The sequence below is a fragment of the Populus alba genome, chromosome 4 (assembly GCF_005239225.2).
Source record: "Populus alba chromosome 4, ASM523922v2, whole genome shotgun sequence".
Lineage (NCBI taxonomy): Eukaryota > Viridiplantae > Streptophyta > Magnoliopsida > Malpighiales > Salicaceae > Populus > Populus alba.
The window spans coordinates 20,763,114-20,788,335 of record NC_133287.1 but is presented as its reverse complement, the minus strand read 5'-3'; the positions used below and the strand labels follow the sequence as shown (position 1 = coordinate 20,788,335).

The window sequence follows — 25,222 nt, the reverse complement described above, 5'->3', positions numbered from 1 at the left end:
TATAATCTATTTGAATTAAGGGAAAAAGTAGTCTTCTAACATCTTAAAAAAATAATAATGTTAACGGTGCATGCTATTAGTGGACATGGCCCGAACCTTTTTAGGTAACATGTGTGGTGTCTTGTCACAATAAAAAAGGACCAATTGTCATGTCATCCAAAGATTTCAGTGACAATGAAGCTGATAGAGTGACTTATGTAATCCAATTCATGGTGGTGTTGTGCCAGTGAGATTTTTTTTCTCCTTTCTTTTTTCTCTCTTCGTCTATTGAAGTCAACGTTGGGTCAGCCAAAATTCAAATTTGTCCTTTCATTTTTATTTTTTTTCAAGTGTAGTCCTTTTTTTATTGATCTTTTTTAGTTTTGAATCTTTTTTTTTTTTAATTTCATTCCTTTCTATTTAGTTTTATTTATTTTTTATATTAAATATAATACTCATTCTTTTGATTGGTGTTTTTCTATTCTTTTCTTGATTTGTTTATTTTTCAATTTCATCCATCAACAATTCATCCCATCTATTTCTTTATCCCATTTTAGTCATTATTCTTTTAATTGTTATTCTCTTATCCCTTTCCTAGTTTTTTTTTTCAATGTTTTCCCTCAACATTTTATTTCACTTGGTTTTTTATCCAACTTTGGTTAGCATTCTTTTAATTGCTCTTTTTTTTTTTTTTTTATTTTAATTTTATCCCTCAACATTTAATTTCATTTATTTGTATCCAAATTTGGTCCTCATTCTTTTAATTATTATTTTTTGTCCATTTCATATTTCGCGGTGTTATTCCAGGTAACGAGTTAGTCAAATTAACTCGTATTGTTTTAGAATTTTTTCAATGTTTATTTTTTTAAAAAAATCATTTTCACCATTTAACATTAGACTATTGGGTCTTGAGCTTTTATATTTTTATGCATTCTCTTTCTATGAGGTTATCTTAGGTCGTGAGTTAATTGGGGTTGACTTAAGTTTTTTTCAATGTCAATTTTATTTATTTATTTAACTTTAATCCTTTTTTCCATGTAATTTTTTAAAAATTAAATTTTTTAATCTCAATTTCATGTTGCGGGTGGTGGGTTAGTAAAGTGAACCAAGGTTGACTCAAGTATTTTCTCAAACGTTTCTTTTTATTTTTTATTTTTTTGATCATTTGAGATTAAGTTATTAGCCATTGAGTTTTGTGGGTTTTTTTTTTTTTTTTTTGCTTTCCATTATACAAGGCATCTCCACATTATATCTCACTTGTTCGTCAAGTTAACTCGGGTTAATTTAGGTTATCATCATCTGAATATTTTTTTACATTGAAAAAAATTAACTCATCCCACCACGTAGCGCGAGAAAAAAATAATCTAGTGTTAACTAAACAATGCATGAATAGGTTTCCATTATCTAGTCTATTGTACCAACTCCGCACCCCCGTGTCCTCTCTGTAAATTTAATAAATGTTTGAAAGTGTAATAAATATTATTCTTCAAAGTATTTTCCGTGCTTGAAAATAAATTAAAATAAATTTTTATTTTATTTTTTAAAAATTTATTTTTAACATTAAAACATTCAAAACATTAAAAAATTAAATTTTAACAAAAGTAGAGTCAACATCACTACCAAACATGACTAAATTGCTGCAATGTTGAACCCCCTTTTGTGTTTCTCTTCCCATTTGTGGTGAGTAGAGTACAGAGGGGTGGTCTGACTGGTTCTCGATTGGATTGTCGATAAAAGCATGCAGTGACCTTTGACTTTTCATCTCCATAACGCAAATTAATTTCAAAGTCCTGCTTGATTGGCATCATGGTGTCAATGAAAAGTTGGAGTTCGTAGACTTTAATGGGAGCCAGCTCAGGTTGCCTGCTGCTGTCTTTGACCAATTGACTGATTTTTCATCAACCTACTAGCTGAGGTTATTGATCAATTAATGATTGATTTGACATCATTATTGATTCATTAATTTTTTATTATAATAATATTGTTTTATGTTCGAGCTTTAAAACTATGGTTTATGGTTTCTGAAATATGTCTTGTATGTGTAAATTTATTTAATAGTTTATTTTATTTAACTTTTGCGTAATAGATTATTTATTATTTAAATTGTATAATCTGAACTCAGAGTAATTCATGATTTGTTTTTATTTTTAAAAAAATTTCCTTGGATTTTCATCTTTTTATCCTAGAATCGGTTTATATTGCTTTAAAAGTTAGGGTTGTTACGTATCTGCTTATATCATTATTCAACAATGGGGTGACAATTACTTCTAAGAGGATGATATTTTTATTTTTTTTTTATTGAAAGGAACAACAAGGCACATTCAACAATAATTTATGCGTGAACTTGTCAAAAAAAATAAGTATGAGAATATGAGTAATTTAGTAAGGGGTAGTGATAAAAGTTTAGGATTAAGGGGTTTGCTCCTCCTGTAATTTCAGGTAATCCAGACACTTATGTTAATAATAAAAATATTATTTTTTATTAATCATAACTGAAGTCTTATATCATCGTTCACTTTAGAGCATATAGGATTAATCGAAGTGCGTGTAAACTTAATTTGAATACTTATATTAATAATAAAAATAATAATAATAAGTATAAGAATCTGGTTATTCCTAACTTTTACATCCCCTACCTATTTCTTATACTTCATTTATTGATATTAGTATATGCTTTGTGGAAAAGTTTTCTAAATATAAAGAGAAAAATGTCATCATAACGATAATAGATCAGTTCAGTAAACATGCGCATTTCATAGCCAAGTCATCCCTATTGAGCTCTAAGTGTTGCTAAATTGTTTATGTACAATGTGTATAAACTAAATGGGTTGTCAGCATCTAATGGCGATTTGAAAAATCCATTAGCTGTTGTTGAGTATATAGAGGATATTTATGATCACTACTACAAGAAAACTGAGGTAATTTAATCTGTATGAAATCCCTCCAAAAACAACTAAATCATTAGATGCAGCAATCTTGTATTGAACATCGATCATATGGTTGAACAGTATTCATTTATGCAGAGCTCTGGTTGTGTCTCTTCTACATACATGGATCGTCATCTTGACATCAACGAAAAGATGAGATCTATCCTTATCGACTGGCTTATGGAGGTCTACTGCTCTTGAGCTGTTCCTTTGAAGGAAAATGTCGTTCACTTTGTTTAACCACAGTATCCCAACTTATAATATTCACCGTCTGACTAGAGAGAGGTCTGATTTCTGGAATAGATCCAGATGCTACATCAACCAGAAACATCTTTTCCATCTCTATTTTTTGGTTTTCAAACCTTGTAATCCTCTTACATGTTCATGAAGAGATTTCAAACATTTGTGGTAATGTTGCTACGTAGTAATTACTACGTACATGCATTCTTCCTTTCCATAAGTGGCTGTTTGACTATTTTAATGCTATCAGGTCTCGTAGGAGAAACTAATGAGGAATACTTTAAAATTTGATATGCCTGTGCCCTACCCCTTACATGTTCATGAAGAGATTTCTTAATGCAGCATTATCTGACAAGAAGGTAAGGTATCGTGAGTAGTGAGTAATGGTTTTTACAGAATTAAAAATTCTTGGGAAGATTTGAAATTTTTTCCATATGATGCAGTTGTGAATTGAACAGCTTGAGCTTCTCTTCTTCTTCATCATTGAGCTGTGCCTAGTCGAGTACAAGATGCTTAAGTTTCCCCCATCTTTACTTGCTGCTGCAGCAATTTACACTGCTCTGTGTGGTCTCTACTGGTTTAAGCAATGGTCTAAGACCAGCGAGTGGCATACCAGCTACACAGAAGACCAGCTTTTGTGAGTATTTTACATCCTTCATTATTTCAACTTTGGGTCTAAACTAACACAGTGATGAAGTTATTGCTCTTACATGCCATTAGGGAATGCTCAAGAATGATGGTTAGTTTCCATCAGAATGCTGGAGCTGGGAAACTCACTGGAGTTCACAGGAAGTACAGTACACTCAAGTTTGGTTATGCAGCAAAAGCTGAAACTGCCCTATTTCTCTTTGGTCTCTGACAGTGCTAACAATGTGGTTTGCCAATGGAAGGAGTTATCTCTGCATGCAACTGGGAACACAACTACTCTTTGTTGAATACATTTGTGGCAAAAAAACTTCAATGTCTTGTATATTACTGGTCTTATCCTGTACATTTACTTTGCATATTGCGATTTTGAATGAAAGATAAACCTGGCTATTTCTTTGAAAGAAGTAACAAAATATATTTTAGCATGTTATCTGCATATTTGCCCTCGTCATTTGTTGCAGATGTGGGGTGAAAACCAGAAAACAGCATATTCTTAACTTTGATTGAAACTGCTTAACTTTTGCTCACAAGAGGAGCCTGGACTAGATCAAGACTCAATTACAACATATTAAAAATATCAAAGAACTATCCTTAATCCAATAACTTAAGTTTTTATAGGAAGGTTTTAAGAATAATTGTATATTATTCTCTAGCAAACTATCGTAAGTGAAAGCTTTTTGTGCTTTAAATTTATACAGATTCACATTATATTATACTTAATTTTTGTTAATTAAAATAAAAGTGGTAATACTTGAACTCGTGACTACTTAATAAACAAAAATCTAATACCTTATCAAAAAATCAACTCAACTCAATATTTAAATTTTTAGATAAAATTTTAAGAATAATTTTATATTGCAACTTAAATCCCATAAGCCATTAGCGATGATGCATCTGCTTCAGCAATCATGACTTTCTGGAAGGTAAGCATGAGCTCAAGCTGCCTAAGGAAATTGTAATTGTATGGTGCATCTTGTTTTGGATCTTCCGAAGGTTGGTTGATAATTATTGACGGACAACCCCTACTTGAAATACACGTATTCTCTTCAATCCAGTCTCAGGAGTTATCTTCCAACTTCCTTAGCCGACATCTATCGATCTTATACCTGTTCCTGAAAAACCATGCTCGTCGAGCATGTACTATTGACTCATCTTTCGTTAGCAAGATCGAACGTCTCAAACTGTACCGTTGCTGCACTAGGTGCTTGTAAGTCTGTAGACTAGGAGACAATGGAGCAGTATCATATTGAAAGAAAAAAGACAAAACAGTACTCAGACAACTTTGACAAAGGAAAGTAAGAAACCTGTATGCCTGGATATGTCGTGGGATTGAGCAGATAAAAAGTTTCACCTATAAGCTGGAATGAGTTTAAATTTGAATTTGACAGACAGGTCAGATCAAATGCTTGGGAAGTATGAATCCTTGTACAATGAATACGAATTCGGGATCCTTGAAGGAGTCAGTGTATTAATTTCCATATCCAGGGGAATCAAGCCATGGTGAATGGTTGTTAACTATTAGGATTGGGGATGCTACGTTAAGTGATAAGTCTTCCCAATGGGAGTACACTAAAACAAGTGGCTTTGAGGTATTCAAGATGGATGCTAAAAATGGTCACTTGAGGAGATTACATAGTTTAGATGATCAAGTGGTGTTTTTATCATGTAGTGGTGCGATAAGAGTTTCAGCTAGAGACTTGGTTCTTCGGTGGAAGCCAAACATGCGCCAATGATAACAAAGGCCTTAACACACACAAGGGCAATTGCACCATTTAATTTAGAGTTTGGGCTCTGGAGAGCCTCTTCCCAAACATGCTTACAGTTGTTGGATTATGATTTTGCATTGATTCTTGGTCAGAGCTGTGCCAAAGAAATGACTGAGTTATGAACACATTATTTTCAGAGTTTATCATGCTGACAAAAAGAAACTAATTTCCATTCATGATTTGTGGCAGAAGACTTGTAGATGAAAGCACAAACAAATAATTTTTTTGCGCTTAATTTTGCACATTTCTTTCATCATTTTCAAGAAAATGATTCGTGATTCATGAAGTCCTTAGTTTTTAAATGGAGGATGTTGGTGAATATCATGCTAATCTGAAGGAACTATGTTGTGATTCATCTTATTTAAAAACCTTCCAAGCAATTACATTAGCAACAAATGTAAATTCAATAATACATAAGAATTTAATTGACAATGGCCTCGTCCAAAAAGTAAACACTATGGAGGAGAATTTGGCACCTAAGACCACGATTTTTTACATTGTTGAAGACCACGACCATGCAATCCTGCTTAAAAAATCATTATTAACTTGTTCGTACGAACCCACTAGGAGCTCTAGAGCACTGCTGGTGATTTCATATCCTACAATTCGCAGCTGCAAGACAGAGAAACTAACTTTAACAAATTGAACCATGGTATCAAGTAGTTACGTTCAAATTGAATTGGTTTTTACTTACTACAGTACACAAACTGATTGAAATCAAGAGTAACTCTGCCTTGTTTTGTTGTATCAAATGAATTGAAAAGATTCCTGCAATAAAAGAAATGAGAAGTTATCCTGTAAGAGCTTAATGTAGACTATTCAATATAAAGCATGCAACATAAACAATTGAGGGGACACACACCGAGCAGACTGTACAAAGATGCAGAGAGATATGAAGTCATCAAGACGAATTCTGCCGTTCTTCTTTTGGTCAAAGCTCTGAGCAACAATGAGCAGAGTTCACATTTTGGTATTAGTAACTATATCATAAAAGTTTGACTGTTGCCTGGCTAGGATTATCTTAGCCATTGGCAGGGTTTCAAACATTTGTAAGTGTGTGCGTGAATATCACGGAGGAACAGGAAAATGGTTTGTTGAATTTAATAATAAAATCTGTATACAAGCATGCAAACATCAAGCCAGATCTTTAAAGAATGAAAGGTTGCATGCAGTATATCTTTGTGACAGAAATTTATGATCTTACCCCAAATATAAGTGAAAGTAGCCTTACCTCACAGACTGTGTAAAAAGAAGGAGAGTCCAGTGAGAAATCAATTTTCACCAATCCCTGCAAACAAAATTCTGTCTTGAGAAACAAGATCGTTAAGAAACATAGACGAGGATAGAGTCCAAGGAAACGCATGCTCTGTATTTCAAAGATCTCTTGAAACAAGAACAATCTCAACAGAAGCATGAAAACCACGCTGGGGTAAACTGTTAGCAAACATAGAAATTTATTTTCAACAGGACAGCAGCATTTAAAACTACAGTTACTCAGTCACAGCTAAAAAATTCTTTCACAAACTACCTCATATACATCATCAGGCACAAGATATCCACGGCCCCTGTAACAACAAGACAGATGTAAAGACTAGTAAGATATTTTTACACAAGCAAATCCAACAAATTCGAACTTCGGAAGGCAGAAACAGGAAATAGGAGAAGTGTTCAAGCATTTGCTCATCATTGCAGATATATAACGCATTGACTCAAGCATAAAATTTCAGAAGCTCAGATTTTGTAGAACCAGAGAAGCTCAAAGTTGCTAAAAGTACATGAATCTGAAAAATCTTATTGCTAAACAATGACCAGATAGCAACCAAATATAACACTCTGGTGGCCAGAACTGCTGACGGTTATACTAAAACAACTACAGAACCAAACAATAATGTGCATTCAGTTTCAGCCTCAACCAAATGAATTCACCATTAATGTAGAAACAAAGATAAAAATCCTATCTATTCTTATTTATAAGCTTTTATATGGCTAGAAACATACATGTAATAGAGCTACTTAAAGTGAAGAAACACCACTAGAATTCCACTATGCCACTGCACCAAATACTGAAAACTGGAACAGAACAATCAAATTTTACTTCATATCACAAAAGCTCTAAATTTACCTCTGGAGATCCGAGAATGCCTGTTGAACCTGCAAAGAGACTAAAACAAATAAGTACAAATTTCAAATACAGGCACCACAGAAGTTTTTCATAAACTAGATAAGAGCATAACACACAAAAGCATAGTATTTTACTTCTTGAAGTGAACAATTCATGATCCAAGCACAAACCTTTAAAAGAAATTTATTTAGCCCAACAAATTCTGCATATAGAAAAGAAAGAAAATTTGATCAAATCAGGAAAAAATAAACAAAACCCACTTCAAAAGTCTAAGACTTGAACAAAAAAATTGAAATTCACCATCAAAACTCATAGTTCCATTCCTATCAGAATCATACATCCTACACCACAAAAATAAATGAATTTGGTTAAACCAATTGATTTTTGTTAAACGCGAGATTAAAGAAGAGTGTTGAAAAGTGGATTACCTGATCATTTGTTGGACAACGGAGAGAGGGAATTCAAGATTACCAACAGCAAGAGCACTCTGATCATCATTATAATTAATAATTATAAGATGATTAATTAAGTTGATCATTTATAATAAGCCTTTAAAAGAACAAGAAAAAAAAGGGGAAGACGAAAAGAGAGAGAGAGAGAGACCTTGAGCTGAGTTGCAGTGATGTTTCCGGTTTTCTCTGAGTCAACTCGCTCGAACCATTCTCTTAGTATCATCTTATTCTCCATTTTCGTGGGCTAGAAGAACTGAAGAAAAGCAGCTCAAATTTTTTCAACTTAAGGTTTTTGGATATACCTCAATATAGTCCCTCACTTATTAACAAACTCTCTACTCCATCTAAAATCATAACATTTTATCAGTTAAGTCCCCAGTAAATCACGTATTTCTCAATTGAAGATTAATTCCTCCAATCTTTCCCCTCTAATTTGCACATTTTATGCAGTAAAACAGGAAAATTCGATGGAAAGTCCACACATGGATGAAAATAAACGATAGAGAAATTTGTAAGAAGTTAGGATCATAAACACAAAATAGTACATATTAGCTAAGTTAAAGTGGTGGTTTTCACTATGTGTTGTTACATTGAAAACCTCGCATATTTTAGTGTATAATATAATTGATATAATACAGAAGATATATTAAGTAAATTTAGGTGTAAGAGCCTCTTTATTTTTGCATTCTAAAAATATTTTTTTAAAAAAATTGAATTTTATTTTATTTTTTTCTATTTCAAATTAATATTTTATTTATTTTCAGATCGTTTTGATGTAATAATTATAAAAATAAATTTTAATAAATAAAAAATTATTATTTTAATATTTTTCTAAAAAAAAAAAACCAATAAGAGAGCATAGAAGACATCACTACATCTGTTGCATGTGCTCTGCCATGAGTATTGTAAAAAACCAAATTTCCAAAGGAGCCTTTACTTCAACTTAATAACATGGTTTGATTTTGTTCCAGCTATGTATGTTTATTCGATTTTGTCATCTACCCTGTCCAAATATTAAACAAGTATGATTGGTCATACTCAATCTGTAAGTGTTTCCTTATGATTTGTTTATATGACTGTTTATTCATGTGACAAAACTATGAAAAGCAGGACGTATTGATATTATGCTACTCCAAAAAAGTGTTAAAAAACCTAGTTCAAAGATAAAAAGACAAAATAAAATAAAATTGGCAATGGATTTTTTACATCAATTAAAAAGTCTTTTAAAATCCCATTAAAAATCACAAAACATTAACCTCTAATATTGATCAAAGTCCTTCCTCTCTGCTCCATGATGTAGTGAATATATAAAAAAATATGACCGGTCAATTGATGTCGTGATCATATCAAAGCCTTGTGTGGGAGCCAGGTGGGACCAAAAGTGGCTGATGTGCTGTGATTTTTATTTTTTATGAAAGTCTTTGCTTTCTATACGATAATGGAGTAAATAAAAATCCCTTCTTTGTTGCAGAGCAGGATTACTTAGCCTATCCCCACTCACCCCTCCAATTTCCTGGCCTTCTTCAATTCAATTTGGTCTAAAAAACAAAAACACAAACAAGCTCACCTGTAGGTACATGGATTATTTTCATTTTTTTATTTGAATTCTTTGTTATTGTTATCTAATGATTTATGAATGAATGAAAACTTCGAAATTTGACTGAAAATTATTCTCTCTTTGTTTTTTAGATTGATTCTGGAAATGGGAAATCCAAATTATGCTTCATGATTGTGAGCATTTGAGAGAAGAAAGTCAGGCCATGGAGTATTTACAGGATCTTATAGTTTATATAAGATTCTCAACTCCCTTATGGAGTACTTTGATTTCTGGTGCTTTTGTACTTATAAGCTTGTCTTTGTCTTTCTACCTCTTGTTCGAGCATCTCTCCGCGTACAAGAATCCTGAGGTGACTGCTCGGCGCCTTGTCTTTTCTTTAATTTTGAATGAGTTAGTTGAGATTTGTTAGTTGACTGTTTTTTTTTTATTTTACCTCTCAGGAGCAGAAGTTTTTAATTGGGGTTATCCTTATGGTTCCTTTTTATGCTGTAGAATCGGTGAGTGAGTGATTTTTTCAGCTTGTTTGAGGATTATTTGTGAAAAGTTTGAATTTTGAACAATGGGTTGTTTCTGTTTTCGAATTTGGAGAGGTGGGGGGTTTTGAATTTTTTCTAACATGGGTTATTTTGAACAGTTTGTGTCATTGCTGGATCCGTCGATTAGTGTTGATATTGAGATATTGCGGGATTGCTATGAATCGTTTGCTATGTATTGCTTTGGAAGATACCTTGTTGCTTGCTTAGGTATGTTTCTTACTAAGAGTATTTTGTGTGCTATGAAGGGTTCTTACCTGAAATTTGGTTAATTCGTCCTGTATAATTTTGTAATTTTCTAGATTCTGTGGTTGTAGTTTTTGAAGTTGTTTACTGATCGTCAGATATTTTCCTCTCCATGAAATGGGCATCTATACTTCCGTCTATATATCCTGTTATGCAAGCCAGAATCTTGAGAATTTTTTAGCACTTATATGCAGTTTTCTTCTGCAGTTTGTTGTTAATCTTGTTGTTCCTAAAACCCCAGATGGTCATGATGGAGTTTTCTTGAATACTAGTTACCCTCTGAAACAAAAAGAACTTGTTGAACATGGCCCATGTCATCGTTTTTTTTTTGACAAATGCAAGGGTGTTCTAGCTTCCTTCGAAATGTGCAAAAATTAAAGCATGTACATAGATACTCAGATAATATATGGTAAAGTAACATAATATTGGCCTTTTGGCTGGAAGAAATTCCATGGCTTTTGTGAAGTGTTCAATTCACATGTTCATGTTTCCTGCATAAATATTCAGAGAAAGAAGTAACCATAGTCAAATTCAGTCTACAATGCACATGTACTAATGCACGTGTCCAGTTGTTTGTCAATCTAGTTTTGAATGTACATCAAATTGCAAACTGTTTTTGTGTTTATGAGTGAAAGTTGTTTTCTATATCGAAGACTTTGATTGTGTTGCCGCATGATAATTTCAATTATTGTTTATCAACATGGCGTGCAGATCTTCTTTGTTTATTTTTTTATTTGTAATCATAAATAGGGATGATATATTTTTCTATTGTTTTCTCTAATTACTTTCCAGATTTAATTTTATTTATCTTCTGGTGTTGACATTGTTATTGATGGTTTCTCCCTTTTATGTGCTTTTTAAAGGTGGGGAAGAAAGAACAATTGAGTTTTTGAAAAGAGAAGGTCGCTCGAGTTCTAAGGCACCCCTTTTAGAGCATAGTCATGAAAGGGGAACCATAAAGCACCCTTTTCCAATGAACTATATCCTTAAACCATGGAGGCTTGGTCAGTGGTTTTACCAAGTCGTAAAGTTTGGTATTGTTCAATATGTATGTTCATTTTTTGGAAGTTTTGTCTTTTTGCAGCTCTTTTACATTTTCCAATTCCAGCATTCTTAGATTGGAAAGATTAATAACTCGTATCTTTATTGACAGATGTTAATAAAGTCCTTAACAGCAGTTTTAGCTGTAATTCTTGAAGCCTTTGGTGTATATTGTGAAGGAGATTTTAAATTGAGATGCGGGTAAAGCTGATCTTGATTCTTACATTTTTGAGGCCCATTGTTTCTTTTTCTTCTTTGAAACTTGAACTGTTTGTTTCCTGTAAAGGCTTTCTTGGTAATGATAGAGGTTAAGAAATAATTTCCTTATGCCAATTTACTCATTGATTCATAGTTTAATTGTATATTCTTTAAATGGTCGTTCTATGTGGACTCTCTGTCGTATATGCAAGTACGTGTATAATGATTTTTACTTCTAAACTGGCCCAATTGATATGCACATTCTTTTAAAGGATATCTCTTGTTAAAAATACTGATTACCTTTGCATTCCATATACAAATTCCTAAGTTCCTTAGTATTCCCTGGTTTTGTAGGTATCCTTATATAGCGGTTATTCTAAATTTCAGTCAATCTTGGGCTTTGTACTGTTTGGTGCAATTTTACACTGCCACAAAGGATGAACTTGCTCACATAAAACCTTTATACAAGTTCCTGACGTTTAAATCAATTGTATTTTTGACCTGGTGGCAAGGAGTGGCAATTGCTCTGCTCTGTTCTCTTGGTTTATTCAAAAGTTCTATAGCTCAAGGTCTGGAATTTAAGTCAAGTCTTCAAGACTTCATCATTTGTATAGAGGTAGATATCTTCCATTACCAATGCATCTCTTCTACTATTCTACATATATAATTTTCATTCTTGATGGTGTCAGATAATCTATTGCTGTTCTAGTAGCTGTCTTTTTTATCGTGAAATGAATAGGTTAATGTCTTGGGCAATTTAAATTTCTGAACCACCCAAATGCCACTAGGTTCTTTCGATGAGTCAAGATCTTATGTCAACGTAATTGCGAAAGTTGTGTAATTTCTACAAGATTGTTGGAATTCGTATGATAGAGGAGAAGCAAGATTTTGTTTTTTCAATAAAATGCCCCTGCATCGTTGTGTGCCTTCTATTATATGTGAATGGGTATAGAAGAAACTTAAGCATTCTGGGAAGTGGGAAATGTCAACTATTTGATTCTCTAGAGAGGAAACTATAGCATGTTGCTGATATAATGAACTTTAGGACAAGGGTCAAGTAAAAAAGTAAAGCGGCAGCATTCTGCAACTCAGGGCTGGTGCAGCCTGGCTCAATTTTTTGACTTAAGGTGATGCAGTGAGGAGAAAGGAGATAATAGTGGTATATCTCACAGTTTGGAAGGTGTGTGGTAAAGTGTTGGATGCAATGTCGTTGGGCTTTAGCTTTAGTGGTAAAAGGAAGAGGGAGGTTTTGAATAAAATAGACTCGTTTCATATCTTTTCAGTAAAGAGAAAAAACAAAATAAAAGATTGCTCAAGTGGATGTACTGTTTGGTTGCTCATGTAGCATATCTAGGATGTCATTTCTCAAGGACTTAAACTATCTAAAATGCTGGGCACATCACTTTGCATTATTTGGTGGGGTCAGATTGATAGTTTCTGTTATGTCTGTTTAAACACCCTTATAGAATGTTTTATGGGGCGCTTTGTTTTGTTTCGCTGTTCTGGGGGTTTCTGAACAAAGTTGCGAACTATTGTTGGCCCTGTATCTTTTACTGCAATGTGCTACATACATGTCAATGTTTAAATTTGATTGGTGAAGTTTTCTTGTAACCACTGTTATAATATTCCCGGGGAATACAACAGTCATTGCTGTCTGGATCTCTTCAATAGAGTTTATAACTGCTCTTTTCTCATTCAAAATATTGAAGTTTAACAGGTCTATGTATTCATCCAGCACAGATGGGCATTGCTTCTATTGTTCATCTGTATGTGTTCCCTGCCAAGCCTTATGAGCTAATGGGAGACCGGTTTCCTGGAAGTGTTTCAGTTCTTGGAGATTATGTATCTGTTGATTGCCCTATAGATCCTGATGAGGTTAGAGACAGTGAGCGGCCAACAAAGTTACGCCTTCCTCAACCTGACATTGATGTCAGGAGTGGAATGACTATAAAAGAAAGTGTCCAAGATGTTGTTGTTGGTGGTGGTGGATTTGTAAGTTTCTTCCATTTAGCTTATACTAAGAATTGACTATTGCAATTAAATTATTGCTGTGCAGTCACTGTGGGAAAATATTATATTACTAAGTGTAAAACTCAAATGTGGCAATGCATACTGTGTTAATTAAGTTTGGTGAAGCACATGAGTCATTACATTACATTTATCCACTGCTGAATCAGCTGTTGGCTTCCCATGCAGATTGTGAATGATGTGAGGTTCACTGTAAACCAAGCAGTGGAGCCTGTAGAAAAGGGGATTATAAAGTTCAACGAGAAATTGCATAAAATTTCTCAAGATATGAAGAAACACAAGGACAGGAGAAGAACAAAGGATGATAGTTGCATAGCAACAGCTTCAACCGCACGGAGGGTCATTCGTGGAATTGATGACCCTCTTTTAAATGGGAGCATCAGTGACACTGGGGTAGCAAGGGGGAAGAAACACCACCGTGGGACATCAGGACATACCAGTGGAGAAAGTGGGGGAGAAAGTAGCAGCGATCAAAGCTATCTCATCAGAGGTCGTAGATGGGTCACTAAAGATTAAAGTCTTTTCTTTTTTCATCTCTTTCTATGGAAACAAATTCAGGGGTATCAGATCAAGGATCGAAGAACAACTGGACCAAACAAACTTAGAAAGATGTCTTGTAATGGCATCCCAATCACACGAGCTATTATTTTTCTTCGATGAGATGGCTGTTGGCTGACATGCATGAGAGCATTTTACTGTTCGACAAAGAGACTGAAGGTTTGGGCTCCATTTTTCATCTGAGGAAAATCTTTTCATCAGCTGCAAGATCCTTCACATGGGGTTGCTAGACATGTATCTCATATTTGGTTTTTGAAATTGAAATGTTGTATAAACGCCTAAAGAAAGCCATTGTTGTACGTGAAAACCTATACAGCAATCGAGCTACTTGGATGTTTGAGGCATTGCCTTGTATGGATGCTTGTTAAATTAATGTGTTAGTGCATATCAATATTTCCACTTGACAATCTGTTCCACTTATTTGGCCACAGAAAGATGAGAAATATCTTTTAGCACAGGACAAGATTGCTAGAAAAAATGCAAACGCACATTCCTATGGTAGAAAATGCAGGTTGATATTGGCTCTCCTCCAATATTAAAAATGGAAACTGATTTTCTTAACAGGTTAGGACTGTTTCATTATTTTTTTTACCTAAAGTTGAGGATAGTTTTTAACCTATTAGCCATATTGTTTATTGCGCATGCATGCAACTCCTCCACCAATCAAGCTCCCAAGTACGCCGGTCAGCGAAACCTCAACCACCAGGTTATTACACAGAACCTTAAACAATCGTGTATTGACTTGGATAAAACCCTACCCACACCACCCTTACACAAGGGTATTCCACCAACAATGTTAAATTAAATCTGACAGAGCCACCACCGCGTCGTTGCTGATCCCATGCACAAGACTTATCAGCATTGAAGATAACGTCACATTGAATGATGAGGAAACATTATTTAAAGACGAGACATTATGAGATTGAGTTATCATATTTAGAACTTTCAAAAAATTGAGGCTCGGAATTCGGGGGTACCGAGATATGGTTTACATGTTTGTATGATGCATAATGGTGAGGATAGATTAACTCTTGTGATATTAAATTTTATTTATTGAGCTTAATTTAATTATTATTGAATATTATATTTAGTGAGTTATAAACTAAACTCATTTGTAGGTTTTAGTATTTATATTTTATTTCCTAAAAAAACAATCCTACAGAAGAAAAGATTGGCAGGAATCCGTGATTTATCTATTATCCATTGCTGAAAAGCTTGAGTTTTCTAAAATATTGGATTCTAAAGCAAGCAGCAACATCATTAACAGGTTGCATGAATGGTTCATCATCCAATGCCCAATCTCTGGATACTGTCAATTGAAAAAGAAAAAAATAAAATAAAAGTAAGCTTCAATTGCAAATGGCAGATGGTAGGTTGTTATAGACTTAAGCCTCGTTGCAGAAATATAACAATCGCAACTTTGATATACATATGCGAACACAGTCTAAGTGGTTGTTGCTCTCTTTCAATTCCTGCACAGACTATACAGTTAGATAACCAGATTCTTAAATTTGCCAAGGGAGGGAAAAATCAGCAGCAGTAGATTAAGAACGCCAATTACTATGGGACAAGACTCCTTATTTGTACTGCTAACCTTAATATCACTGGCAAAATGAATTCAGAAAAGCATAAATTAAGAAGTGTGATGCCAAACAAAAAATGATATGCCCTTGTATGCTGCCAAGTGCCAGCTCCCTTCACAGAGGCTCCACTCTCATTGCCAAATGGTTGAGTCTTTTACTCTGCTTTTTCCTTATTTATTCAAAACCTTTTGTCAAACCATCCTCTGTAACTATATCCAGCAACTTTTATTTTGGCTTCTCCAATTCTCTCCTCAAACTTTCTCTCATGCGTCAATTATCTCTGCAGCAGCATCCTAGAAATCTTTGGCTTTTGTTCTCTATATCATCCACAAATGCTTCCAACAAAGCGAGGCCACATGTCAAAATCAGAATCCCATCCATATTCTCATGCATTCCATTCTTGCATAATTCTTGAGTGATATTTCTACCTAACATGCATAATGCTAATGCCTGCACTATTCTTCCTTGCAAATAATATTCCCAACAAAACTCCTATAGGAAACAACAATGTTCTCATCACTTCACATGCTCTCTAGTCAATTCTAAGACAACAAACTTCTAATTTTTTTGTCCTTACGTGCTTTCACTCCAACTGGTTGCCAAGAAGCACAACTTATTATTTGTAAGTGGGGCTGTAGAAAAGGATGGATTTTGCAAAGGATAGATACTCAGACTCTTCTGGCTCATTTTTTGTGTTTTCTCTAACGAAATCATGAAGGATGGCCACAGATTTGAGCACACTCTTTGCTTAAATTAGTTAGCTATCCATGTCCAAAAGAACGACCAGTCTTATCTTATGGTATATAGACATAATAATGCTTGCAAAAGTTTTGGATAGTGCTCAAACATGGATAGAAAGAAAGTTTTAGTGCATAATTTTGCCGCTAATGTGAGTACTCTGCAAGGCTCTAGCCTTACTATTGCACTTTAACAGGAACCATCAACTGACATTAACTCTAGTTAAAAAACAAAAAAAAAAAAACTCAATTAATTCAAACCTTCCTTCTCCCCCCAAGGTTGTCATCTTCAACAGTTTCGAATATTCAAATTATCAGAAACCTAGACTTCAATTAAAAAAAAAATTATGAGCCTTCCAAGTTCTGCTGCTTATGAAATGAAAAACCTCGAGTCACAGATAATAACATCCTAAACCCCTCCAAGTCCAGGAATTCAAAGACTAGTCTGAAAAAGGTGTCACATTTTTTTTTTCAAGCTATAATCAGAACTGCCCTTTATTTTGTGAATTATGATAATCAGCGACACCCGCAAAAGTAGTCTAAACCCTAATAAACATCTAGCCTGTGAAAACACGATGCGAGGGAAAATTGAATGCAGATTAAAAGGATAAAGCATGAAAAATTGAAGCTTTTTGAAAAATGCAATCTTTACACTGAAACACATACCTTAAGGAACAATTCTCCAGCCAATTGAGCCTGAATAACACCTTCATCAGCTAATTGATATTCTTCCTTGATCCCATTTTCCTGATAAAAAATCACCAAACTGGCTAATGAACAAGCACAAAATTCTTAAAAAGATATGTAGTAATAAAATAAAGGAAACAATGAGACCCTTTTCATTAGGAATGCTTTTAACATGCCTTAATACCCAATATTTGTCTCTCAAGCACAAACTTTTTTCCATAAGCCAAATTCTCCTCTACTCCCCTCTCAAAACCCCACTTCGTTTGCCTGTTTCTTAAAACCAGCGAGATAACCACACATTTATGGCTCCATCTGAATGACGTGGCAGTCTCTCATTGGTCAAGACAAGTAAGAGTCAACAACGTCAATAAAATGAGTTCTCAAACATATGACGTGGCACAACTCTATTGGATAATCAAAACATCACTATAATGAATCCGAACTCGCGGAACCATCTACATATCTTCAAACCCCTGTTCTCTCCATTCTTGATAGAGAGAAGCTAGCAATGAAGAGATAGATTGAAGAGAGAGGACAGAGTAACAAATCTACTCTCCGAAATTTCACAAAGTTCAGAACCCCCCCCTCCCTACTGTTATGGCTCTCAATCTGCGTCAAAAACAAACAGGTCAGTGCCTTTTCTCTCTTATCCTTTCTCTGTCTAGATCTCTTTTAGAATTAAGCAGTAACCCATTTGTTATTTCTTAGATTTAAGCCCAAATAACCGTTAAAACTCTTTCCTTTTGTTAAATTTGATGTGTTTATTGAGAAAAGTTTTGAGATTTGTTTATTTTTTTGGGTACAGAATGTATAATCCGGATGCTAAATCTGAACCAACCTTTGAATGCAACTGGTACTACTAATGAAGAGGTTTACAAGATCTTGATCTATGATAAGTTTTGTCAAAATATACTATCTCCATTGATTCATGTCAAGGATCTAAGAAAACATGGGGTTACTCTTTATTTCCTTATTGATAAGGATCGAAAGGCTGTCCATGATGTCCCTGCTGTGTACTTTGTTCAACCAAGTCAAGTTAATGTTCAGAGGATTGTTGCCGATGCGTCGCAATCGCTTTATGATAGCTTCCACCTGAATTTTTCGTCGTCCATTCCTCGTCCACTTCTTGAGGATCTTGCATCTGGGACATTGAATTCAGAGTCTATAGATAAGATTTCAAAGGTGCATGATCAGTATTTGGAGTTTGTGACTTTGGAGAATAATTTGTTTTCGTTGGCACAGAAGGCTTGCTATGTTCAGTTGAATGATCCGTCTGCTGGTGATAGAGAGATTGAGGAGATTGTTGAGAAGGTTGCTAGTGGGTTATTTTCTGTGTTGGCAACACTTGCGGTTGTGCCAGTTATTAGGTGTCCGCGTGGTGGCCCAGCAGAGATGGTGGCATCAGTGCTGGACCAGAAGTTGAGGGATCATTTATTGTCGAAGAACAATTTGTTTACAGAAGGTGGGGGTTTTGCGAGCTCTTTTCAGAGGCCAGTTTTGTGTCTATTTGATCGGAATTTTGAATTGTCAGTGGGAATACAGCATGATTTTAGGTATCGTCCTCTTGTTCATGATGTTCTTGGCTTGAGGCTTAATAGGTTGAGTGTGCAAGGGGAAAAGGGTGGGATGAGGTCATATGAGTTGGACAGTTCTGATCCATTTTGGGTGGCAAATGGGTCTCTAGAGTTTCCTGAAGTTGCAGTGGAAATTGAGACTCAGTTGAACAAGTATAAGAAGGATGTTGATGAGGTGAATAGGAGGACTGGAGGAACTGATGGGGCTGAATTTGACGGGACGGATTTGATCGGGAACACAAAGCATTTGATGAATGCTGTGAACTCCCTGCCTGAACTGACGGAACGGAAGCAGGTGATTGATAAACACACGAACATTGCAACTGTTTTGTTGGGCGAGATCAAGGAGAGGTCTCTTGATTCCTATGCGAAAAAAGAGAATGACATGATGGTCAGAGGAGGAATTGATCGGAATGAACTTTTGGGTGTGCTTAGAGGGAAAGGAACTAAGATAGATAAACTTAGATTTGCAATCATTTACCTTATATGCTCTGAAAGTATTAATCAATCAGAAGTGGAAGCAATTGAAACTGCTCTTAGGGAGTCTGAGGTTGATAATTGTGCATTCCAGTACGTGAAGAAAATGAAGTCCTTGAATGTTTCACTGGCCTCAGCAAATTCTGCCAGTCGGAGTAACATTGTTGATTGGGCTGAAAAACTTTACGGGCAGTCAATTAGTGCTGTGACAGCTGGCGTGAAGAATTTATTATCTAGTGATAGACAGCTGGCATTAACGAGGACTGTGGAAGCTTTGATGGAGGGGAAGCCAAATCCTGAAGTTGATTCTTACCTTGTGTTTGATCCACGTGCTCCTAAGTCAGGTTCTGGTACCAGTAGCAGCCATCTGAAAGGGCCATTTAAAGAAGCTATAGTGTTTATGATTGGTGGTGGTAATTATATGGAGTATGGCAGCTTGCAAGAATTTGCACAGCGTCAGCAGCCTGTCAAGCATGTTATATATGGAACAACGGAGATTCTCACAGGAATGGAGTTTGTTGAGCAGCTTACAGTGTTGGGACAGAAGATGGGATTGGGTAGTAGTGTTGCTCCCCCTGCTCCAACCCACTAGTGCTGGTATTTTTGTACATGCATTTTAAGGCCAGTTGTTTCACGGTTTAGGCATGAAAAAAAGGAGTTACAAATGCTGATTAAACATAAATGGATTGGTGGCAGAATATATTTTGAAGCTGGTTAATACTTGAGAATTAGGTTTTCTTCTTATTTCTTTGTTTCACGCTTTATGGAGGGTGTTTCAAATAGAACTTCACCTTTCTTTGACAGTCTGAAAGGGTCCCTTTTATGTTCATTCTATTGAGATGGTATCTGCCATTACAAAAAAAGGTTTTTTGATGTTCAAGCAGTTAATCTTTCTCTGGTTAGAAATATATCTGCTGTTTCTTCTTTGTGAAATTTGATCGATAGAGAATTATTTGTTAGTTTTAATCCCTATACCACTATGTATGAATTTATATTATTCCAAATTTGTTAGATAATGAAGTGAGTGCTTGATAATTGCATGAGTGAGCAACCTTTCATTTTATTTTTTACTTCTAGCATGTCTTTCAGCTTGCGATATAAACCACCCAGAAATCAATCCTCATCATCAAATATCTCTGTCATAATTCATGACCAATAGCATATGGTTTTGCCATGCTTATCTTTGAATTCAACCTTCCGTTTATCTGATCTTAATTCATGTTGGATGAATTAGGCATCGGGCAACAGAGGTTGCCTTTTCCTTGCAAAGAATTTACACACTCCATGCGATCAATGTGTAGTACTGATGCAGGTCAATGAGCTCTCCTAACCATTTCCTGTAGTTTTAAAATGCTCAAATATCCGTTGCACTTGAGATTTTAGCCTAGTGGTTGAAGAGACTTGTTTCCTTCCTCTGCATCCTGGATTCAAATCTCACCGTGCATGCCTGTCACCCCCGTGATGCCTTACATGCTCATTGGGTTTGCAGGATGTTCAGTGAGCCGTGGGATTAGTCGTGGTGCACGCAAGCTGGTCCGGACACCCACGTAAATAAATAAAAAAATGCTCAAATATCCGATCACCTTCCAAGACGAACTGTAGAGGGGGGAGTTTGCCAAACTAAGAAACCTGATGTAATGTAAGGTAATTTACAGGCAATTATGAAATTCATTGATGCAGATCGATTGACCATCCTGCTATGGACAGACAAGGCAACAGGTAATGGTATGAGAGGTGTAACTTACACAGGAAATATTCAAAATTGAAATCCTAATCTACCATAATGTCTCGCACAACATGATGAATTGCTCCTCCACCGTGTACTGTCACAATTTTTAGGTCTCAACTGTCCTTGATGATTCCATTTTGGTATTGAGATGTTTGGGAATTGGGATGGTGATCATCCTCTATTCCCATTTTAGTTTAAAAACTGGAATGTCAGGAGAAGAAGATAATTCTAAAAAACAATGAAGCTTAATTGTAGCTCAACTCTGTTCAACAAAATTAAGGTTGAAACACTACATCAGCACAAGCAAATAAGTACCTTGATGTAAAACTTAGTAAGAAAATCATTGTTTTTGCATTTTATTTTAACAGTCATATAAATATCCATCAATTAGGTTCTAAATGTTTCATGCAATTCTCAATTCAGTCCTTTAATCGATATTTAATTCTTTTTTGTCAATTATTTTCCAATATATCTCATAAAATATTCACATCAGACATAAAACGTTAACAAATACTGATAGAGGCACTTAACTGCAAACTATCTCAAACGTTTTAGACCCACATGATAAGATCTTTTGTTTTAGTATTAAATTGAGAATAAATATATAATCAGGGACTGAAATTGGAATTTTCCCTGATCTTTTCACTACCCTCCTCCAGAATTTCCCTCCTTTCTAACCTAGACTCCTTTTTTTCCAATTTCCCTAGTCTTTTCTCTCCCCTTGAATGGCCTCAAAACCCTAATTTCAAAAATCAAACCCAACAAAAACCCTAATTTCCCAATTCCCAGACCCGCCATGGCTCGCCGATCTTTTTCCCTCCTCAAAACCCTAACCAAGCCCACCACCTCCTTCTCTCTAACCCCCACCCCAACCTCCCGATCCGTCACCTACATGCCGCGACCCGGCGACGGAGCACCACGCGCAGTCACCCTCATCCCCGGCGACGGGATCGGGCCTTTAGTCACCGACGCAGTTGAACAAGTGATGAACGCGATGCACGCACCGGTTTACTTCGAGAAGTACGAAGTCCACGGCGACATGAATCGCTTTCCGGCCGAAGTAATCGAGTCGATTAAGAAAAACAAAGTTTGTCTGAAAGGTGGATTGAAGACTCCGGTCGGTGGTGGTGTCAGCTCGCTGAATGTGTCGCTAAGGAAGGAATTGGATTTGTATGCTTCGCTGGTGAATTGCTTTAATCTGCCAGGGTTACCCACACGGCACGAAAATGTTGACATTGTTGTTATTAGAGAGAATACTGAAGGGGAATACTCTGGGCTTGAGCATGAGGTGGTTCCTGGTGTTGTTGAAAGCCTTAAAGTAATTGACTTTTTTTTATGTAGTGAATTGCTTTGTGTGTTTATTGTGTTAATTGTTAATTAATGTTAATGATTTGTTGATTCTATCGCTAATGATGAATATGTGGGACCTACATAAGGGATACTTTAATTGATAGTCTTTACAGTTTGCTTATTCAAGTTTGAGTTTTTAGGAAGAGAGAAATGTTATAAAAATTAATTTGATGATTAGTTTTTATTTCATGCTCGATCAATAACATTGTGCTGTGTGAGTGATGCAATTGTTTTTTTTTTTCTTCTAATTATGGTGTGTTGATCATGACATTGTGTTTTCAGGTGATAACGAAGTTTTGTTCGGAGAGAATTGCAAAATATGCATTTGAGTATGCTTATTTGAATAATAGGAAGCAGGTGACAGCGGTGCATAAGGCAAATATTATGAAACTTGCTGATGGGTTGTTTTTGGAGTCTTGTAGAGAGGTTGCGACAAAATATCCGAGTATTAAGTATAGTGAGATTATTGTGGATAATTGCTGTATGCAGCTGGTATCGAAACCTGAGCAATTTGATGTGATGGTAAGTGTTTTTTTATTGAAACTTTGTTGATTATTGTTTGAATTAGAGTTTGTGATGGATGCTATGCATTGTTAGTTGATTCCGTGCGTATTTATGTTGTTAGTGTGCAACTTTGGTTTTGTTAGCATTGGAATGAGTCTGTTGTTCAGTGGCAGGTCTTTCAGTAGCTTTTACTGTTGTGAGCAAATTGTGTTAGTTACATCAACAAGTTCATATGGTTAGGTGTTCATATAGTTAGGGGAAAACTCCTCTCGCTATTGAACGTGGCACCATGTTTATCAATGAATGTATATGCATCAAGTTTCAGATTGTGATGGATGGTTGATGCTCTGTAGTCTGTTGACGGAATACAAGGATACTAAAACTATAATGTAAAATAATCAACAATTGTACTTGTAGTTTTACCTTTACATATCACCTCACCGAGCTTCTTGCAGTAGCTGCAGTCTCCCGATACATGGTCTTGTGTATGCTTGATTGTTACTGACTCGATTAGCACTCTTGACCTTTACACTATTAAAAATCTGTATTATATTCTGCACAGGTTACTCCTAATCTTTATGGCAATCTTGTGGCAAATACAGCAGCTGGTATAGCTGGAGGCACTGGTGTCATGCCAGGAGGTATGAATTTGGTTACAAGTTCTAGTTCTGCAAAAGATTTTTCCCTACCTTCTTTAACAAGTTATAGGTTAAGGAATCGTAATCATGAAGCTGTTAGGAGCTTGATAGTTTCAAGTACTTTGGACCTTTTCTGTTATTATCAGCTCTATAAGCTTGCCTTGCCATGTTGTTTTTGGCAACTACAGGTAATGTGGGAGCTCATTATGCTGTTTTTGAGCAAGGTGCTTCTGCTGGAAATGTGGGAAAAGAAAAAATGGTGGAACAAAAGAAGGCAAATCCAGTGGCTTTGCTCCTCTCGTCTGCCATGATGTTGCGACACCTCCAGTTTCCTTCATTTGCTGATAGGCTTGAGACTGCAGTGAAGCGTGTAATATCTGAGGGGAAGTGTCGAACCAAAGACCTTGGTGGAGACAGCACCACACAAGAGGTGGTTGATGCTGTCATTGCTAATCTGGACTGATACTGGGAATTCGGCCTCCATTTTCAGCCGTTATTTCATACAACAATGTCTTCCTGTGCAAGTATCATGCTACCGTTCCTTTTTTCCCCCTTTTTGCTGCTATACAAAGTTAATACCAGTCTTCCGCGTGAGATGATCATAGGGTAAAACTCTTTTCTTTCTTTCCTTTTTTCCTTTTTCTCCTTCCAAATAAGATGAGTTCTTTTCTTTTTTTTTGTTGTGAGGGGATCAGGGAACGTAGTACTTAAGAACTTACCCCATATTGTACAGTTGAATGAAAAGTTCTACATTTGTATCATCCATTTCAGGTATTTTTCAGAATACACTAGTTCATAGAGCTGTTCCTGTGGGTCAGACAGAAAATAAATGTAAAAAATGTCCCGACTGTAAGAACTATTTAGCAGCTCGCGGGTCAATTTTGCTAATCTATTTGTTGAGTTTATGTTTAAAATTAAATTATATGAAAGTTGTTAAATATGATCTAGTTGAGATGATAGATTAAGTCAGAAGATAACTTGGATAATTGATAAAAATAAATGCGGTACAGTTCCTCCTACGAAAAAATTGGGTAATGAAAATTATGATAATTGTTGTATCATATGAAAGCAGCGGGATGGCCAAATTTCCTTGTTGGATTTAGATTCGGTACCTATATTGTCCATCCATTTTGGAATCCTGAGCTCTGGATCAAGCAATCGGTCGTAGTTTTCAAAAGGTAGGCACACTATTAAACTGCCTCAACATAGGATTATAATCCTAGTGATTTTTTTATTAAAGTGTTTTTCAAAGTATAAAAATTATATCTTTTTTTAATTATTTTATATCAGAACCATAAAAAAAAATTACTTAAAAAGTATCAATTTAATTTTTTTTAAGATGAAAAGCGAGTTGAACGGAAAAAACAAACACCGGTATTTACAAGGTGCAGTAATCACAAGTTCTAGAACAAGCAAATCGTCAGGGTTATCACTGCCTGCCCTAGTCTGAACAATATGGCTATCATTAGGTTGAGCTTAGAAAATCCTAAAACAGCAACGGGGAGAAGGAATGGGTCAGCAAATCAAGTATATAACGTGGTGTTTTAAGCATAAATTATCAACAGAAATAGATTATTAGATGGGAATATTAATTTATGCCAAATCCAAAATGTTTAGTGTGATAGAAATTGAAACCACATGGAACTC

General features: G+C 35.4%; 4 protein-coding genes, 1 long non-coding RNA gene and 1 pseudogene across 15 annotated transcripts; 4 read left to right on the top strand and 2 right to left on the bottom strand.

Moving 5' to 3' along the window:
- The first annotated feature begins 2,780 nt into the window (after nt 1-2,780).
- Nucleotides 2,781-4,088, top strand: LOC118038738 (G2/mitotic-specific cyclin-2-like; annotated as a pseudogene).
- A 567-nt stretch (nt 4,089-4,655) lies between these two features.
- Nucleotides 4,656-8,436, bottom strand: LOC118038912 (uncharacterized). 4 transcript variants are annotated; one of them, XR_012169584.1, is made up of 12 exons: nt 8,286-8,436; nt 8,111-8,169; nt 7,983-8,023; nt 7,817-7,884; nt 7,683-7,711; nt 7,089-7,125; nt 6,792-6,848; nt 6,423-6,499; nt 6,255-6,328; nt 6,037-6,172; nt 5,099-5,654; nt 4,656-5,014 (listed from the first exon to the last, which is right to left on the bottom strand). XR_012169584.1 is itself a non-coding variant. In XM_035045424.2 (10 exons), the coding sequence occupies exons 1-10, from the start codon at nt 8,367-8,369 to the stop codon at nt 6,153-6,155; spliced, it is 546 nt and encodes a 181-aa protein (XP_034901315.1). In that variant the 5' UTR covers nt 8,370-8,436; the 3' UTR covers nt 5,893-6,152. The 4 variants fall into 4 exon arrangements, 2 of the variants coding, with proteins under 2 accessions (XP_034901315.1, XP_034901316.1); XR_012169583.1 differs by having other exon boundaries at nt 4,656-5,654; XM_035045424.2 differs by lacking the exons at nt 4,656-5,014; nt 5,099-5,654 and having other exon boundaries at nt 5,893-6,172.
- Nucleotides 8,437-9,516: 1,080 nt separating this feature from the next.
- On the top strand, nt 9,517-14,687 carry LOC118038910 (protein LAZ1). Of its 7 annotated transcripts, none has more exons than XM_035045419.2 (9): nt 9,549-9,707; nt 9,824-10,041; nt 10,133-10,189; nt 10,327-10,435; nt 11,335-11,519; nt 11,625-11,713; nt 12,098-12,326; nt 13,451-13,702; nt 13,907-14,687. In XM_035045419.2, exons 2-9 carry the CDS (start codon nt 9,853-9,855, stop codon nt 14,252-14,254), a joined length of 1,458 nt encoding a protein of 485 aa, XP_034901310.1. In that variant the 5' UTR covers nt 9,549-9,707; nt 9,824-9,852; the 3' UTR covers nt 14,255-14,687. The 7 variants fall into 7 exon arrangements, with proteins under 7 accessions (XP_073264991.1, XP_073264992.1, XP_073264993.1 ...); XM_035045417.2 differs by having other exon boundaries at nt 12,065-12,326; XM_035045418.2 differs by having other exon boundaries at nt 9,555-9,703; nt 12,065-12,326.
- A 1,132-nt stretch (nt 14,688-15,819) lies between these two features.
- On the bottom strand, nt 15,820-17,719 carry LOC118038913 (uncharacterized). The gene is made up of 2 exons (XR_012169597.1): nt 17,480-17,719; nt 15,820-17,363 (listed from the first exon to the last, which is right to left on the bottom strand). It is a non-coding gene; the product is annotated as an uncharacterized lncRNA (long non-coding RNA).
- Nucleotides 17,720-17,748: 29 nt separating this feature from the next.
- LOC118038909 (SEC1 family transport protein SLY1) lies at nt 17,749-20,320 on the top strand. Its single transcript, XM_035045415.2, has 2 exons — nt 17,749-17,931; nt 18,109-20,320. The coding sequence occupies exons 1-2, from the start codon at nt 17,901-17,903 to the stop codon at nt 19,944-19,946; spliced, it is 1,869 nt and encodes a 622-aa protein (XP_034901306.1). The 5' UTR covers nt 17,749-17,900; the 3' UTR covers nt 19,947-20,320.
- Nucleotides 20,321-21,709: 1,389 nt separating this feature from the next.
- Nucleotides 21,710-24,336, top strand: LOC118038911 (isocitrate dehydrogenase [NAD] regulatory subunit 1, mitochondrial). Of its 2 annotated transcripts, none has more exons than XM_035045423.2 (4): nt 21,710-22,371; nt 22,716-22,955; nt 23,500-23,578; nt 23,764-24,336. In XM_035045423.2, exons 1-4 carry the CDS (start codon nt 21,880-21,882, stop codon nt 24,036-24,038), a joined length of 1,086 nt encoding a protein of 361 aa, XP_034901314.1. In that variant the 5' UTR covers nt 21,710-21,879; the 3' UTR covers nt 24,039-24,336. The 2 variants fall into 2 exon arrangements, with proteins under 2 accessions (XP_034901314.1, XP_034901313.1); XM_035045422.2 differs by having other exon boundaries at nt 21,713-22,401.
- Nucleotides 24,337-25,222: the final 886 nt, after the last annotated feature.

Bases quoted from the DNA above. Each gene is read 5' to 3' on its own strand.
- LOC118038911 (XM_035045422.2), top strand. From the start codon at position 21,880: ATGGCTCGCCGATCTTTTTCCCTCCTCAAAACCCTAACCAAGCCCACC. The intron at 22,402-22,715 runs GTAATTGACTTT...TTGTGTTTTCAG, and splicing joins GTGTTGTTGAAAGCCTTAAA to GTGATAACGAAGTTTTGTTC. The intron at 23,579-23,763 runs GTATGAATTTGG...TGGCAACTACAG, and splicing joins CACTGGTGTCATGCCAGGAG to GTAATGTGGGAGCTCATTAT.
- LOC118038912 (XM_035045424.2), bottom strand. From the start codon at position 8,369: ATGGAGAATAAGATGATACTAAGAGAATGGTTCGAGCGAGTTGACTCA. The intron at 8,170-8,285 runs GTCTCTCTCTCT...AATGATGATCAG, and splicing joins TCACTGCAACTCAGCTCAAG to AGTGCTCTTGCTGTTGGTAA. The intron at 7,885-7,982 runs GTGAATTTCAAT...TTCTATATGCAG, and splicing joins TGGAACTATGAGTTTTGATG to AATTTGTTGGGCTAAATAAA.
- LOC118038910 (XM_035045417.2), top strand. From the start codon at position 9,853: ATGCTTCATGATTGTGAGCATTTGAGAGAAGAAAGTCAGGCCATGGAG. The intron at 10,190-10,326 runs GTGAGTGAGTGA...TATTTTGAACAG, and splicing joins CTTTTTATGCTGTAGAATCG to TTTGTGTCATTGCTGGATCC. The intron at 11,520-11,624 runs GTATGTTCATTT...CTTTATTGACAG, and splicing joins AGTTTGGTATTGTTCAATAT to ATGTTAATAAAGTCCTTAAC.
- LOC118038909 (XM_035045415.2), top strand. From the start codon at position 17,901: ATGGCTCTCAATCTGCGTCAAAAACAAACAG. The intron at 17,932-18,108 runs GTCAGTGCCTTT...TTTTGGGTACAG, and splicing joins TCTGCGTCAAAAACAAACAG to AATGTATAATCCGGATGCTA.